This window comes from Bos grunniens, chromosome 24 (assembly GCF_055505025.1).
Source record: "Bos grunniens cultivar Pamir isolate PY7600 chromosome 24, Bosgru_T2T1.0, whole genome shotgun sequence".
NCBI lineage: Eukaryota > Metazoa > Chordata > Mammalia > Artiodactyla > Bovidae > Bos > Bos grunniens.
Genome location: NC_141188.1, coordinates 11,778,233 through 11,795,506, shown reverse-complemented (window position 1 = coordinate 11,795,506; position 17,274 = coordinate 11,778,233). Strand labels below are relative to the sequence as shown.

The 17,274-nt window shown below is 35.2% G+C and overlaps 1 protein-coding gene across 4 annotated transcripts in view; it reads right to left on the bottom strand.

The window, feature by feature from the left end:
* Window positions 1-17,274, bottom strand: part of CDH19 (cadherin 19) — an 82,533-nt gene that overhangs the window by 53,345 nt on the left and 11,914 nt on the right. For all 4 annotated transcript variants that reach the window (XM_086372215.1, XM_086372214.1, XM_086372216.1 and 1 more), the window contains one exon: window positions 1,260-1,560. In XM_086372215.1, the coding sequence (XP_086228341.1) occupies window positions 1,260-1,454 (195 nt within the window). In that variant the 5' untranslated portion in view covers window positions 1,455-1,560. The remainder of the gene's footprint in view (window positions 1-1,259; window positions 1,561-17,274) is intronic.

Sequence of the window (17,274 nt, the reverse complement as noted above, 5' to 3'; positions counted from 1 at the left end):
AAATTGATCAAAAACAAAGTGATTTTGGACATATCAGCTACATTGTCTTTTTACCAGCTCTGTCACTACAACATGTAAATATTCACTATTACTCTCTTTTAAATAGTTACCTGTATGCTGTTTAAGCCCAATGAGGTTGTTTAGAGGAAAGATATCTGTTAGAATACTTTCATAAATATTTTTACAGAATGAAAAACAAAGCTAAATGCTATATGAAAGGAGGAAATAAAAGTTATCTGTAGTGAGCAGAAGCAAAAAAAGAAACAAGAAAATGTGAATTAATCACATCACTAGTCCTCATTCTGATCGCACTGTTGTACTTCCCTTAGAGCCTTACCACTAAAAGTCAAAAAAGGCATGAGAAATATTACTTACACCAGATACACACACACACACACACACCAATGACTGAAATTGGCCTAAAATCCTAACCGAGGTCATTGGTTGAATGTACTCATATATTTGGCTGATGGGCTAGATGAACTCATGCGGAATCCAGACAAAACACTAACACAGAAGTTCTCCTGAAAGGGCTAGAAGGAGGGAGTTAATGAATTTTGAGTGCTTCACCCTTTGGGCCCAATTAAATTTTAGTGCTAGTTAATTAGCGGTTAAACTTATTTGAGTTCATTCATCCAGAGAAAGAGCCTTACAGAGAAGAAGGACATGATATTATAATTACCTCTGTTTAAAGAAAATCAAATAAGAATAAAAACTGAAAACATGAATAGGAAATGTTTTGTGTCATTAAGGACATTTTCTTAAAATATTTTTATAGAGAGAAGTGAAATAATTATTCATTTTACTTCAACTTCACTAATCAAATGAAGTGTGTAGGTTCTTGAAGCTACATGACTGTAAAAGGATTTGGTATTAATCTATTTCATTAAAAATTAATGAGCGGTAAATCAACACCCACTTAGCATAATGGAAAATTCGGCTAAATACTGTTGGTAAACATTACTGTTGCTTTGATCCATTACCAAAAATAACACCATCAGATTTCCAGATGTTGATAAATGCTGCATTTTCACATGAGAGACCAAAGTGAAATTTGAAAGGCAGAGCTTTCCTTCTTCTTCAAGTTTTGAGAATATTTCAGGTGTTTGCAAATATGAAACAATCAGTTATGCTGTTGTTTGAGCCTTTGTAATAGTTCCACTGAGAAAATGAAAAATTCATCAAATACTGAAGCCTCCTCAACTCATTCGATTACATTTACAAGGTTATTTCCAGTAGCACTTTCAGAAAATCAGTACCTGGCCAATGTGATGTCTGGTCTTATTCATTTCCTCTGGTACAAAAAACTGGTTCCACATCCAGCCACGCCTGATTCTCAAATGAGATCCCGCTGGGTGCCTCACCTCCTCTGTTTTAGAGTTTTCTGCTGCTATAATGCATGGCCATAGGAGAGGAATTCCCAACATAAAAGGCAGCAATAACCAACAATTCATTTTGCTCTGGATTCCAACTGGTACTCTTCAGGGGAACTAGTGTGCTGCAAACAAAACTCTTAAGCTCTCTTGTAATATTTTCAACTCTTACGTATCTTCCATATTCCTAGAGAACAGAATAAAACAATATTTTAACATGTAAAAAATAACACTCTGTGGGAGAAAGTGAGGGTGGGATGATGTGAGAGAATAGTTTTGAAGCCTGTATATTATCATATGTGAAATGGATCGCCAGTCCAGGTTCGATGCATGAGGCAGGGCGCTCAGGGCTGGTGCGCTGGGATGACCCTGAGGGATGGGATGGGGAGGGAGGTGGGAGGGGGGGTTCAGGATGGGGAACACGTATATACCCATGGCTGATTCATATCAATGTAGGGCAAAAACAACTACAATATTGTAAAGTAATTAGCCTCCAATTAAAATAAGTAAATAAATAAATAAATTGTCCTGAATCACCTAAAACCAAAACAAACACTTTCTCACAGAATTATTGAAGGCAGGATAAAACTTTTGCATCTGTAAAAATGGGACAAAATATGCATTTATTTTCCGGGTAAGCTAGTTAATCATATTTTGTAGAAATAATTTGAATGGAACAATTACAAATTTCTGCTTAGTTATTGTCATAAATCTGCCTGAAGGTGGAAAAGTTGCCCTACCAATCTCCTTGACAGATAACCGGCACTGATAAATTTTTAAAAGTTTAACTCGCTTACTTTTTTCTATTTCAGTAAAACTCAAACTCCATTAAATCAACTATCAAACCAGGTGAAATGTGACATTTCTCTTTTTCAATAGAAATGTTTTTTCATTCAGTTTCTCAAATTATGATACTTTACATAGCTAATTAAATAGAAAAAAAAAGAGAAAATTCAGCTTAAGACCTGGGGGACTTAAAATTTTATACTGATTCATAATATTGATGTTATCAAATACTTTGTGAATAGAAACTCTAAGATATTTTTATATTGCAAATATATACCAAAGAAATGTTTTTCATCTTAACAAAGAAACAAAACCATTTATAGAAAATAAAATACAAATTACAGTGCTTGGGTAACATGGCTGAATGTTTATAATAAGTAAAATGGAGATGAAAGCTATCTTTCAGTATTTAAATAGAAGGTGAGGGTGGGATGATTTGAGAGAATAGCATTGAAACATGTATATTATCATATGTGAAACAGATCACCAGTCCAGGTTCGATGCATGAGACAGGGAGCTCAGGGCGGGGGGCATTGGGATGACCCAGAGGGATGGAATGGGGAGGGAGGTAGGAGGAGGTTCAGGATGGGGAACACATGTACACTCATGGCTGATTCATGTCACTATATGGCAAAAACCAATAAATATTGTAAAGTAATTAGCCTCCAACTAAAATAAATAAATTTAAAAAAATGAATAAAAAAAATTAAGACACACAAACAAGCTAGAGACTTTTCCATTTAGAACTTTCCGTTTACCTGACACTGTTCATACCAACTCTCCAGGACATGACTGGTAATTCCCAGCTTTAAATGAAACAGAATAACTTTGCATTTCCCATATTTATATAGTCTCCATATAACCAAATTGGATTTGTATGGGATTCAGTTCAGTTCAGTTCAGTTCAGTTCAGTCACTCAGTCGTGTCCAACTCTTTGCGACCCCATGAATCACAGCATGCCAGGCCTCCGTGTCCATCACCAACTCCCGGAGTTCACTCAGACTCATGTCCATCGAGTCAGTGATGCCATCCAGCCGTCTCATTCTCTATCATTCCCTTTTCCTCCTGCCCCCAATCCCTCCCAGCATCAGGGTCTTTTCCAATGAGTCAACTCTTCACATAAGGTGGCCAAAGTACTGGAGTTTCAGCTTTAGCATCATTCCTTTCAAAGAAATCCCAGGGCTGATCTCCTTCAGAATGGACTGGTTGGATCTCCTTGCAGTCCAAGGGACTTTCAAGAGTCTTCTCCAGCACAACAGTTCAAAAGCATCAATTCTTCGGCATTCAGCTTTCTTCACAGTCCAACTTTCACATCCATACATGTCCACTGGAAAAACCATAGCCTTGACTAGACGAACCTTTGTTGGCAAAGTAATGTCTCTGCTTTTGAATATGCTGTCTAGGTTGGTCATAACTTTCCTTCCAAGGAGTAAATGTCTTTTAATTTCATAGCTGGAGTCACCATCTGCAGTGATTTTGGAGCCCCCAAAAATAAAGTCTGACACTGTTTCCACTGTTTCCCCATCTACTTCCCATAAAGTGATGGGACCAGATGCCATGATCTTCGTTTTCTGAATGTTGAGCTTTAAGCCAACCTTTTCACTCTCCTCTTTCACTTTCATCAAGAGGCTTTTTAGTTCCTCTTCACTTTCTGCCATAAGGGTGGTGTCATCTGCATATCTGAGGTTACTGATATTTCTCCCAGCAATCTTGATTCCAGCTTGTGCTTCTTCCAGCCCAGCATTCCTCATGATGTACTCTGCATAGAAGTTAAATAAGCAGGGTGACAATATACAGCCTTGACGTACTCCTTTTCCTATTTGGAACCAGTCTCTTGTTTGGGATTAAGGAAGAAAAATCCCTGAAGAAGGAAATGGCAACCAACTCCAGTATTGTTGCCTGGAGAATCCCATGGAGAAAGGAGTCTGGTAGGCTACAGTCCACGGGGTCACACAAATCTGGACATGACTGAGCGACTTCACTTTCACTTTCACTTTCAAGGAAGAAAAATAGTTTTGTCAGATTTAACAGTGCCCTAATCAACAGAAAAGTCATAAAATCTTTTTGAGTTAGGAGTTTTTCATATGACCTTGTTTGAATTTTCTCCACATATCTGTGATTGTCCCTGACAGATTTCTTAGGTCTTTGACTCCTGTTAGTAAGAGTGTTAAAAAAAGCTAATTATAAAGAACATACTGTTGTTAATGGGAATTCCATGGTTCCTCTCTAATTCCTTCAAGAAGATATATTCTTTGTTGTTTACTTAATGAAAATCAAGAAAAAAATTCACCTGAGGTAAAAATTAAAGATTAATTTTACCCTTATGTTCAATATTTGAAATTTTAATTATGTCTGTTGCTTAGAAATGGATAAAATGCATATTTCTGATAGCAATGAAAAATGAAAACATTTGGAACAAGTACAGTTTTCTTTATGAAAAGATATTTTGTATAAATTTGGAAAACTATCACTAGCAGTGATATGTATTACAATGAGGTGGATGAAACTGGAGCCTATTATACAGAGTGAAGTAAGCCAGAAAGAAAAACACCAATACAGTATAGTAACGCATATATATGGAATTTAGAAAGATGGTAACAACAACCCTGTATGTGAGACAGCAAAAGAGACACAGATGTATAGAACAGTCTTTTGGACTCTGTGGGAGAGGGAGGGGGGGATGATTTGGGAGAATGGCATTAAAACATGTATAATATCATATAAAAAACAAATCGCCAGTCCAGGTTCGATGCAGGATACAGGAAGCTTGGGGCTGGTGTACTTGGATGACCCAGAGGGATGGTATGGGGCGGGAGGTGGGGGGGGTTCAGGATGGGGAACACGTGTACACCCGTGGTGGACGCATGTTGATGTATGGCAAAACCAATACAATATTGTAAAGTAAAAAATAAATAAATAAAAAAATAAAAAAAATAAAAAAATAAAATGTCAGGTAAATACCATCATAGTTAACTTTATATTATGATATCTTCATACATTTAAGCATAGAATAGTATAACAAACACCATCATTTAGGTTCAAAATTATCAAGACATGATCAGTCTTGCTTAATCTGTATACACACCTATTTCCTGATATTAAAAACAATTTGAAATGTCTATCATTTTAATGATTCATTACACACACAAGCAAACTTGGACACACATGGCATATATATATATATGTGTGTGTGTGTGTGTGTGTGTGTGTGTATGTATGTACCCTTTTTAAAAATCAAAATTGACTACTAAAAATTAAGAATGTCTTCAATACAATCAAATATTCAAACAATACTCAAAGTAAAATTATTTAAACATATTTGAGTCAAGATTCAGCTATTTCCACACCATGTAGTTTGTTGAGACATTTGTTACATCTCAGTTAATCCACAAGACTCATCACTCTAAATTTAACTTTTCTTTCCATTTATGTGTTGAGAAAAGTTATTGATCTTATGGATTTTCGCACATTATGGATTTTTCTGACTGCATCCCCACAGTGTGGTTTAATGTGCTTCTTTATTTACTTTAAATTAGTAGAATCTTGATTAGATGCAATTTTACATATTTGTCAACAATACTCATAACTGATACTCTACATTTCATATTGCTTCATATCTGAAGGCAAACAGTTCTTACTTTTGTCATATTTTATTTCCAGTCTTGATGTGTTCTTGTTCCTAAGTTTCATTATTAGCTTCATGTACTGGCACTTGAATCATTTATTATGAATTTCCTCATCACTCTTCCTTTTAAAGTTTTGCCAGTTATTGATGATAACTGTCTAAATCAAATATTTTAGTGATCACATAAAGAAACACAACAAAGAACGAAAAAAAAAAGAAACTCCTAGAACTGAATGATGTAATATTTAAAATCAAAATGGTTATATCAAAAGATCAAACATATAAAAGAAAATACCATTGATTTTAAATATTATTTTTTAAATTATTCAAATTAAAGTAGAGAGATAATAGCAGCAGCAGAAAAAATGATTTTTAACAATAAAGAGAATTTCAATAACTATGGAACAATTTCAAGTAGTATAACATCTATATCATTGGAGTCCAAAAGAGAAAGGAGAGAAAATAATAATAACCAATGGTTTTTCAAATGTGCAGAACAATATCACATTTAAAAAGACACTCAACAAACAAGTAAGAGAAAAATCATGTTATTGTAAAATTACTAAAAATAAAATGTTAGGATAAAAAGGGAAACAATGAGAATGTCCATTAAATGCTCATCAGAAATAACTGATGAAAAGAGAGTGACACATATAAAGTTCTGAGAGAAAATCCTTCAACCTATAATTATATATCCTTCAAAATCAAGGTAATATAAAACACATTAGAATTAATCAACAGCACAACTGCACTGTAAAACTATTAACTGGAAACTCTTCAGAATGAAGGACATGTGGACCAACATAAAATAACGAATTAGAAGGAAATATTAAATATGTATAGTAAATATAAAAGGCTATTTTGTATTTTTATTGATACTTTAAAATATCTACTATTTATAAATTAATAACAATATTACAGGGTATATAACATGTAGAATAAAATCAATGCTGATAATGATGAAAATAAAGGGATGTGGGAAATTACACTATCTATTATTCAACTTCTTGCATTATAGATAAAGTGATGTAGCAATTGCTCACGTAGGCTGCTGTGAGAAATGATGGATGCACACCAAATTCACCAGAGCAATCACTAAAAATAAACAAAATGCCGTATCATGTGACGAAGAAAGGGAAAGTAAGATTCTAGAAATTTTTATTAGTGCAATAATAAACAGGAGACTGCAGGAGAAGAAGTAAACTCAAGATTGTATAGCAAATTCAACCAAATAAGTCACTGCAGTAAAATGAGATTAATAAAACACTACAAATAACATGCAGTGTTTGTCAGTTTGGAATTTAAAAACTTAACCCAACAAACTACTAAACAAATCATGTAATTATAAATACACAGATAGGTTGTAAGGACAAGGAGGAGAAAAATGTACCGTAAAATAATAATCATGTTAGCTGAAATGATGTATCAGTATCTCAGAAACAAGACCTCAAGATAAGAAGTATATCATCTGACATAACAAGAGCATTTATAAAGATTATAAAAGGAAATTTATCAAATAGGCCTAACATTCCCGAACATAAGTGAATTTAATATCAGAGCTTTGGAATACATGAAGCAAATATCAATAGAACTAAGAAGTAAATAGTTATAATTGTGGAGTAGTTAACACTGACCTCCTCTATTGAAATGTGAATTGAACAATAAAAATCCCTGAAAATTAAAAGCACAGTCAATCAACATAAAATAATTAAGACTATAGATTGCAGTACCAAATGGGATATAGTTTTCATGCACTGCTGGTGAGAATGGAAGCTGGCACAACCGGTGTAGAAAACAGGTTTTTAAGTTAAAAACTTAAATATACACCAGACATATGAGCCAGCAATTCTATTCTCAGATATTTGCTCCAGATGAATAAAATTACACGTCCATGCAAAGATATTTATCAGAATGTTTAAAGCAGATTTATTTAAAATAGCCCAAATGACTACAAATCAAATGCCTAGCAACAATTCAATGTATTAAGCGTGGTACATCCACGGGGTGTAATCGTGCTCAGTAGTAAAAATAAATGAACTATTGATGCACAAAGTAATATCCCCAATAGTTATGCTGAATGAAAGAAGCTTGACAAAAGATAATTCAGATTGTATGTTTCCATCTGTATATAATTCTAGAAAATTCAAACCTATTACAATGACAGAAAACAGGTAAGTTCTTGAGAGATCATGGAGCTGGAGGAGAAGAAGAAGCAGGGAATACCAAGGGTCTTAAGAGAAAATCCAGAGAAGGCAATGGGACCCCACTCCAGTACTTTTGCCTGGAGAATCCCATGGATGGCGGAGCCTGGTGGGCTGCAGTCCATGGGGTCGCGAAGAGTCGGACACGACTGAGCGACTTCACTTTCACTTCTCACTTTCATGCATTGGAGAAGGAAATGGCAACCTACTCCAGTGTTCTTGCCTGGAGAATCCCAGGGACGGGGGAGCCTGGTGGCTGCTGTCTATGGGGTCACACAGAGTCGGACACGACTGAAGTGACTTAGCATAGCGTAAGAGAAAATCGAGAAGTGATGGCTTTATTATCTTGACTGTGATGATGGTCTCACAGAAGTATAAATATGCCAAAGAAACCCACATCAATTTGAATATGTGTGGTTTGTTCTGTCAGTTATCCCTCACTGAAAGTGAAAGTGAAACTGAAGCCGCTCAGTCGTGTCCGACTCTTTGCTACCCCATGGACTGTAGCCTACCAGGCTCCGCGGTCCATGGGATTTTCCAGGCAAGAATGCTGGAGTGGGCTGCCATTTCCTTCTCCAAGGGATCTTATTACTGCTGCTAAAAAAATCTGATTTCAATGCTACTCTCTCAAATCTTCCTACCTTTTCCTCCCGACCATTGCATCCAGAAGTCTGTTCTTTTGCACTCAAACATATGCATTAGGGCTTCCCTGCTGGCTCAGACAGTAAAGAATAAACGAGCAATACAGGAGACCCGGGTTCAATCCCTGGGTGGGGAAGATCTCCACTCTCCCCTTACCCCACTGTGTCCAAAAGTCTGTCCTTTTGCACTGAAACATGTGCATTACCGTATGTAAAGTTCCAGTGGGAATTTGTTATATGAGGCAGGGAACCCAAAGCCTGTGTGTTCTGTGACAATGTAGAGGGATGGGACTGGGGAGGCTTCAACATGTTAGTAGTTTGACAAAAAAAGTGTGGGGTTTTAAAAGAAGATATTGTGCTAGATTAGAAGATGTTTAAGACACAAGAACAAGTGTAAAGTGAGGTCATTGTCTAGACCTTGATTTGTATAAACACATTCTTATCCTTACATTTTTATGAATCTGTAATATTTAATATGAATTGGTTATTAGGTGATAAATAAAAATATTGCTAATTTTGCTAGTTGTCGTTTTTCTGGTCAAGAACTGATCATTTTTGGTCCTCCTGATAGTTAATATTCTTAAAATTGGTTAATGAGTATTTGTGCTGCATTTTCAACTGTATTTAAAACATATTTTCAATGATAAAAATAACAATGATTTATTTTATATTTGTAAAATCAATATGATGCTCAGAAAGTATTAAATATTTTAGTACCAGCAGTTGATGAAAATATACAGAACTCCGTAATAAGTTAATGAAATTAAAAATTGGGCAACCACTAAATGGGCATACCAGATGGCTCAAAGGTAAAGAATTCACCTGCAGTGCAGGAGACACAAAAGACTCTGGTTTGATCTCTTCATTGGGAATATTTCCTAGAGAAGGAAATGGCAACCTTCTCCAATATTCTTGCCTGGAAAATTCCATGGACACAGGACCCTGGTAGACTACAGTCCACAGGGTCACGAAGGATCAGACACAACTGAGCACATACATGGACATGATGAAGATAATTTGTCCAAATTTAGTATATATTTAAAAGCTAGTTTAATCTATAATCTAACAGCTATTTTCTTTACCACTTTATATCTCAAAAAATTTTTTAAATTTGTCCACTTAGAGGCAAATATAAACGAATTATGTAGGAAAAAATGTATAAAGAATTGAAGTTCAAATTAAGGGACCATATGCTACCAAATGTTTCAAAATTATAAGATGATACATTATAAATTATTCTCATAAATTGGCTTTCTAAACTAAGTCTAGGAAAATAAAAATAATACACAGAATTTATTATGATAGTTACGATGATAGGAGAAAGAGAAACCTGTTTAAGTTGAAGTTTAGAAATATCTGTGGCATTTTTCTCCTCTGATACAACCTAAAGCTATCAAAGCATAATATCCATTAAACCTGAATGACTGTTCTACCTTATGTTATTTTTTCAGCTTAAGCATATGACGGAAATATTTAAAAGTTAAGTTATCACTATTTCATGCATCTGTATCATAACAAAACAGATAGGAATACAATACCCTGTCATATGAAACAGTAAAAAAATAGAATGAAATGGTGGCAGTAAGCATATTTGAATGATGAACTATTGTGGATTTGTTTGCTATCTTCCATATTTCAAATTTCCTATAGTGGTCATACATTTAAGGGGAAGGGAAAAATTGTTGCAAATAATGGTCCTTTTTTGATTGAAGAGTGTTGGCAGCTGTCAGCGGTGTCAGATGAGAGATACCCAGAGCTGAGTTCAGGCTAATAAGGAAGACTGTTATCAATTAATATGTCTGAAATGGGCCCTAGAGAAATAGCCAGTGACATTTCTGACCTACGTCGGCAATCCTGGTTTTATTTTCCAATCAAGTGAATACAGGGATATAAATCTGTATAATATTTCTTTCTTTGTTAAATTTTTATTTTTGATTGGAGGATAACTGCTTTACAGTGTTGTGTTGGTTTCTGCTGTACAACAAAATGTATCAGCTATAAGTATACATATACTTATATCTATCCCCCCTTATATACAGTATATACATACACTGTATATTATATGTATATAATTATTATTATATTTATATAATAATTATATATTATTACAATTATACTATATACAGTATAAAATACTGTCTATATTATACAGTATGTGTATATATACTTATATTATCCCTCCATGCATAATATGTCAATATAGAGAAAACATGCCATTACTCTGAATCATATTAGCTTGTTTGGATTTAATATCAGTTCCAGTATCTAGACATATATGTAAATATTAAATAAAACGTATAGTATAGTATTTTTCAAAATATATAATATATTAAAATAAGGTGGCATTGATATTAACACAATATTATCTAATAAAGTTATTAATATTTGAACAACAATATTATTATAAGCATCAATATAATATATCCAAGTAGAATCACATGATTTTAATATAGAAAAGTGTATTTCATATAATATATTATACTCACACATGAAGGGATGTCTACTGAGAAATTTTAAGTGATCTACATAATAGCAAATAGAAGTAGGATTGTATATCTAATTTTAAGGTCATAGAGTCTACATTATACTTTGCATTTTCCTGAATAGAAGAAAGGAAATGCATAGATTTCTGACATTGTGTATGACATCTGTCTTGGGTAGTTCATGTTCTTAAAGCTGAATAAAGTTCTTTAAATTGCATTTTAACTTTTGGACCAGTCTTGAAACTAGACATAATAAAATGTTTTCTATTATCTCCTTTTAGACCATCATTTTCCCTCTTACTCTAAAGATTCTTGAGGTCACAAAGCAGAGAAAGAATAAGTCAGAATGATGGATTTGGTGGCTGTGTAGGGGAAGATAAAAGTTGGAGCTGAGGAAGTGTGGATCAGATAAATATAGAAACTTAATCCTATTTGTGATCTCTTAAAAATCAAGGGAAACTTGGCAGTATCTTAGAGTGACATTATAAATAAAGGCTTTTAAATGGCTTTCTCAGAACTGCTAATAGGAATATAATAAGAAATGAGTGGATATAGCTTGCAGATATAAGTGAGAAGGAAGACAATTTTTGAACCAAAAATTATAATTAAGCATGTGTTAACTCTTTCTTAAGAGAGTTAGAATGTAAAATACCTTTTTTTTGTTCTGTTTATGAATTCTCATTAGACTTATATTTTACTCATTTACTGTGGAATTGAGAGTGTATGCTACAGATGAAGCAATGTAGTGGCTGAAACCGCCTAAGCCCTCTTTGACATTATAGCCTTCTCCAACACTACTTGTGCGGTATCCTAAAATGTAGAGTCAATTCATTCCTGGGCTGGCTGTTGTGAACTCTGTTTTGGAGCAGCAGGGAGGGGAGTCCATGGGTTCACAAAGAGTCAGACACAGCTGAACGACTTTCACTCACTTTCGGGGAGGGCTGTGGATTAATGAGCCCCATGTGAAGGCTGTGCATTGATAGGATTGAAAATGCCCATGCAAAATATTCCACAATGGGAAGATACAAATTTCAGTTGATGAAATACACATTGGCAAAATCTCATTTAAAAAAACCTGGTATCTCACCTTTTCTTTCCCTTCCACAAGCTTCCAAAATGGGATTCATTCTTATAACTTCAAGGCTAAATCTTTGTATAACTCTCTACTGAAGGTTCACGTAAACTCCTTTTGGACTATATTCCTCACTACATGTTGCCAATGCAATTAGTATGTATAAAACTTAACTATGTCTTTACCAGTTTTGTAATCCAATTTTAATTTAGCTATTGCAGGTTCACTGGCTATTTCTCATATGTATTTTCTTGTGTGATTGCCGTCAAAAAACTTTATTTTCTGAAATTTTTTTTCATATAACATTCTCATGAAAACATGTAATATAAATGAATAAAACAGTGCTCTATTTTTAATACCTAAAAAGATATTCTAATACAGTATTTCAGGAGATAAACTCATATATACTTCTCTATATTTTTCTATCATTGTATAATTTCAAAACACTGGAAAAATCCCAGAATACCTTGTATTTAATTATTTGGAGAAGATATAAAAAATTGCTCTCATAGATGACAAAGAAACAAGTGAATGAAAAATAAGTTTCAAAATTCATGTTGGTGGTGGTTTAGTTGCTAAGTTGTGTCCAACTTTTGTGAGGCCATGGACGGTAGCCTGCCAGGCTCCTCTGTCCATGGGATTCTCCAGGCAAGAACACTGGAGTGGGTTGCCATTCCCTTCTCCAGCAGATCTTCCCAACCCAGGAATCAAACCCAGGTCTCCTGCATTTCAGGCAGATTCTTTACCAACTGAGCTACCAGGGAAGCCTGAAATTCATGTTAACATAATGCTATTCAGCTACTAAATCTTATGCTGTAAAGGCACTTAATGAAATGAAAATATGGTGCAACACTTTGCTAGGTGAAAGAAAGAAATTACGTAGAAAATGATTCCATTAATTTGACCTTAAATGTAGACAAATTCAGAGAAGAAAGCCTGGAAGACTATGCCCTCAAATGCAAATAGAAATCATCTCTGAATTGAGGAATTATAAATGGAGTAAAAGAATATGCATTTCTATTTTTTAGTATTAATATTTATTTAGTTTATACAGATATACACCTAGTTTTATAATGAATTATGAAGCTATTTTACATAAAGTAAGGTTATGTAGCACCATATTGAAGATCAAGAGTTTACTATTTCCTGAGTGAGGTGATTCTCCCAAATATGTTGAAACGCAATGTTCTAAGTCCGCTCAGTGGGGTTAAGAGCGCCACCTGTGGAGCAAAGATGTCTATGACAAGATCAGCCCCACCACCCACTGCTGTGTGACTGGGCAATACCTGCTCTGCTATTCTCGCCTGGGAAATCCCACGGGCAGAGGAACCTGGGGACCTTCAGTCCATGGGATCACAAAGAGCCGCACACGACTGAGCGACTAACACTACATACCTCAGTTTTGTCATATGAAAAATGACAATGAAAATAAGGCATATCACTTGGGATTGTTATCTTGATTAAATGAGTCAATGTACACAGAATACTGTCTGATGCACACTATATGTTATGTAAGTATTTTAAAGTAATTCTATAAAAATAGCAACTTATACCTGGGTAGTAAATACCTAATGATTTCTTTATTTCTAAACTTTGAAGTAGTCAACTACTATTATTTCTGCAAACTTCATGCACATATAAAAACTTATAAATGACTATTGCAAACATAGTGTAGGATACATTGTCCTAATGTATGTGTTCTACAAGTATTTTCAAAGGATTTGAATATCATTATTTTTTCCAAGAATGCTAAGTGACTATGACAGATAAACATTGTCATGCTTGAAGCAATGTGTGATATTGGATGGGCATATACAGGCTGAAAATGATCCCACTGTGACTCAGAACAATTATGTTTTCAAAGAAGACTAATTATGACTTAAGGGATGAAAAATACGATAATCTATGCACTTATACAGTTTGTTACTGAATCTAATTACAAATTGTCTTTTCTATGACCTCTTCCTGGTTATATAAAGATAATTATTCCATCTGTGAAAACTTATAAAATATAATGTATTCTGAAAGGCTTGTGTAAAGCTGAAACTAAGCTCAACTTAGCCAGCTCCTCAAAGAGACAAGCAGATGGCAGTTAATACAATGCCTCTGTCTTCAGAAAACCACTGAGGAGGCTTGGCCAAAATAGCATACCAAAAGACATACTTTGCAATGGTCAGGAAGTTCCAAAGCTTAAAAAAATAAACTCTTAAAGTCCTAGTTTCTAAAATGCTACTTAAAAATAAGATAACATATTTCCCTTTATTAATTTAAAGAAGCAAATCTAATGTTTCATATTAGGATCTAAAGGTGTGAAGCGAGCAAGTTCTATAAAACCTTAGGGCTGGACAGGCAGTAAAATGAGGCTCTGGGGGATGTGAGTGGTAATATTATCACAGAGGAAGTAGTTTGAAATCCTTTTCCTTTTTCTTTTTTAATTTGACAGATCTTTTTATAAAAGAAAAACAAGGAATGCCTCTTAACAACTCCCCTTATTCCATAAGCAACTTTATCATTCCTTATAGGATGGGTGGGGGAAGGTTACTGACTGCGCCTTGAAGTTCATTTTTTCCAAGGTTGTGGAACTGCCTCAATATACCTTTCAGAAGATACTCTGCACTTGTGTGAATCTATTTAAAGCTTCTCTACTTACTTAAATGGGCTTCCCTGGTGGCTCAGTCAGTAAAGAATCTGCCTGCAATGCAGGAGACTGGGGTTCGATCCCTGGGTCAGAAGGTCCCCTGGAGAAGGAAATGACAACCCACTCCAGTATTCTTGCCAGGAAAATCCCATGGACAGAGAACTCTGGAGGGTTTCAGTCCACGGGGTCACAAGAGAAACTAAACCACAACCACCACTTACTTAAATGCAGAAGCAAGGATATTAATAATATAAAAGTGTTAAGTTCTTGAACTATTTCAGTTGAAGTATCTTGGGGACTCTATTATTACCTACTGTAGTGTTTCCCAGCTCAATGTCTTCCTTCAGATTTATATTTATTTATTTTAACCATTAGTTAATATGAGATCAGTTTTCAAGAAATAATTTTAATTCTCTAAGAGTGCCGAAAGGCATCTGCAATTCCAGGACTTTGAAATGTTTGTTCTGTTTCTCCCATCCACCATGACAGTTTGTTGCCCAATTGAAGGCTTCAGTGTATTCCAACAGTCAGGTCAATCACAGTTACAAGAAATAGATAATATGAATGAGGACCACAATGAATAATATGCAAACAGGATTAACAAAACTTGATGGCTAACTGGAATTCAAAAGAGATTAGGTCAGTTTGGAAATACTGAGGTTGAGATTTCTGCAAAAATTATAGGCAAAGGTTTTGAGTAGCATGAGGTGATTCCAGTCTCAGAGACCATTGTAATTGTCCACAAGGTATCTTCCCTTTCACCCTGTTTCTAAGAAAAGCCTACCTTTAGTTCTGTAGGATTTCCTTAACCATCTCTAACATCTAAATAATTAGTAAGCAGAAATGGCTGTGACTGGCATGTGAAATAAGAGAGCAAAAAAGGAACTAAAATCTTTTGATTGCTATGGTAGACATTATCATATCTTACCAGTATCCCTACCACAATTGCAGAAGCTCTATACAATCAGCAAAAACAAGACCAGGAGCTGACTGTGGCTCAGATCATGAACTCATTGCCAAATTCAGACTGAAATTGAAGAAAGTAGGGAAAACCACTAGATCATGCAGGTATGACCTAAGTCAAATCCTTTATGATTATACAGGGGAAGTGAGAAATAGATTTAAGGGACTAGATCTGATAGACAGAGCACCTGATGAACTATGGACAGAGGTTCGTAACACTGTACAGGAGACAGGGATCAAGACCATCCCTATGGAAAAGAAATGCAAGAAAGCAAGGTCTGAGGAGGCCTTACAAATAGCTGTGAAAAGAAGAGAAGTGAAAAGCAAAGGAGAAAAGGAAAGATATAAGCATCTGAATGCAGAGTTCCAAAGAATAGCAAGGAGAGATAAGAAAACCTTCCTCAAGATCAATGCAAAGAAACAGAGGAAAACAACAGAATGGGAAAGACTAGGGATCTCTTCAAGAAAATCAGAGATACCAAGGGAATATTTCATGCACAGATGGGCTCGATAAAGGACAGAAATGATATGGACCTAACAGAAGTAGAATATTGAGAAGAGGTAGCAAGAATACACAGAAAAAATGTACAAAAAAGATCTTCACAACTCAGATAATCACGATGGTGTGATCACTGACCTAGAGCCAGACATCCTGGAATGTGAAGTCAAGTGGGCCTTTGAAAGCATCACTACAAATAAAGCTAGTGGAGCTGATGTTATTCCAGTTGAGCTATCCTGAAAGATGATGCTGTGAAAATGCTGCACTCAATATGCCAGCAAATTTGGAAAACTCAGCAGTGGCCACAGGACTGGAAAAGGTCAGTTTTCATTCCAATCCCAAAGAAAGGCAATGCCAAAGAATGCCCAAACTACCGCACAATTGCACTCATCTCACACACTAGTAAAGTAATGCTCAAAATTCTCCAAGCCAGGCTTCAGCAATACATGAACCGTAAACTTCCAGATGTTCAAGCTAGTTTTAGAAAAGGCAGAGGAACCAGAGATCAGATTGCCAACATCCACTGGATCATCAAAAAAAGCAAGAGAGTTCCAGAAAAACATCTATTTCTGCTTTATTGGTAAGACAAAGCCTTTGACTGTGTGGATCACAATAAACTGTGGAAAATTCTGAAAGAGATAGGAATACTAGACCACCTGACCTGCCTCTTGAGAAACCTATATGCAGGTCAGGAAGCAACAGTTAGAACTCGACATGGAACAACAAACTGGTTCCAAATAGGAAAAGGAGTATGTCAAGGCTGTATATTGTCACACTTCTTATTTAACTTATATGTAGAGTACATCATGAAAAACGCTGAGCTGGAAGAAGCACAAGCTGGAATCAAGATTGCCAGGAGAAATATCAATAACCTCAGATATGCAGAGGACACCACCCTTATGGCAGAAAGTGAAGAACTAAAAAGCCTCTTGATGAAAGTGAAAGAGGAGAGTGAAAAAGTTGGCTTAAAGCTCAACATTCAGAAAACGAAG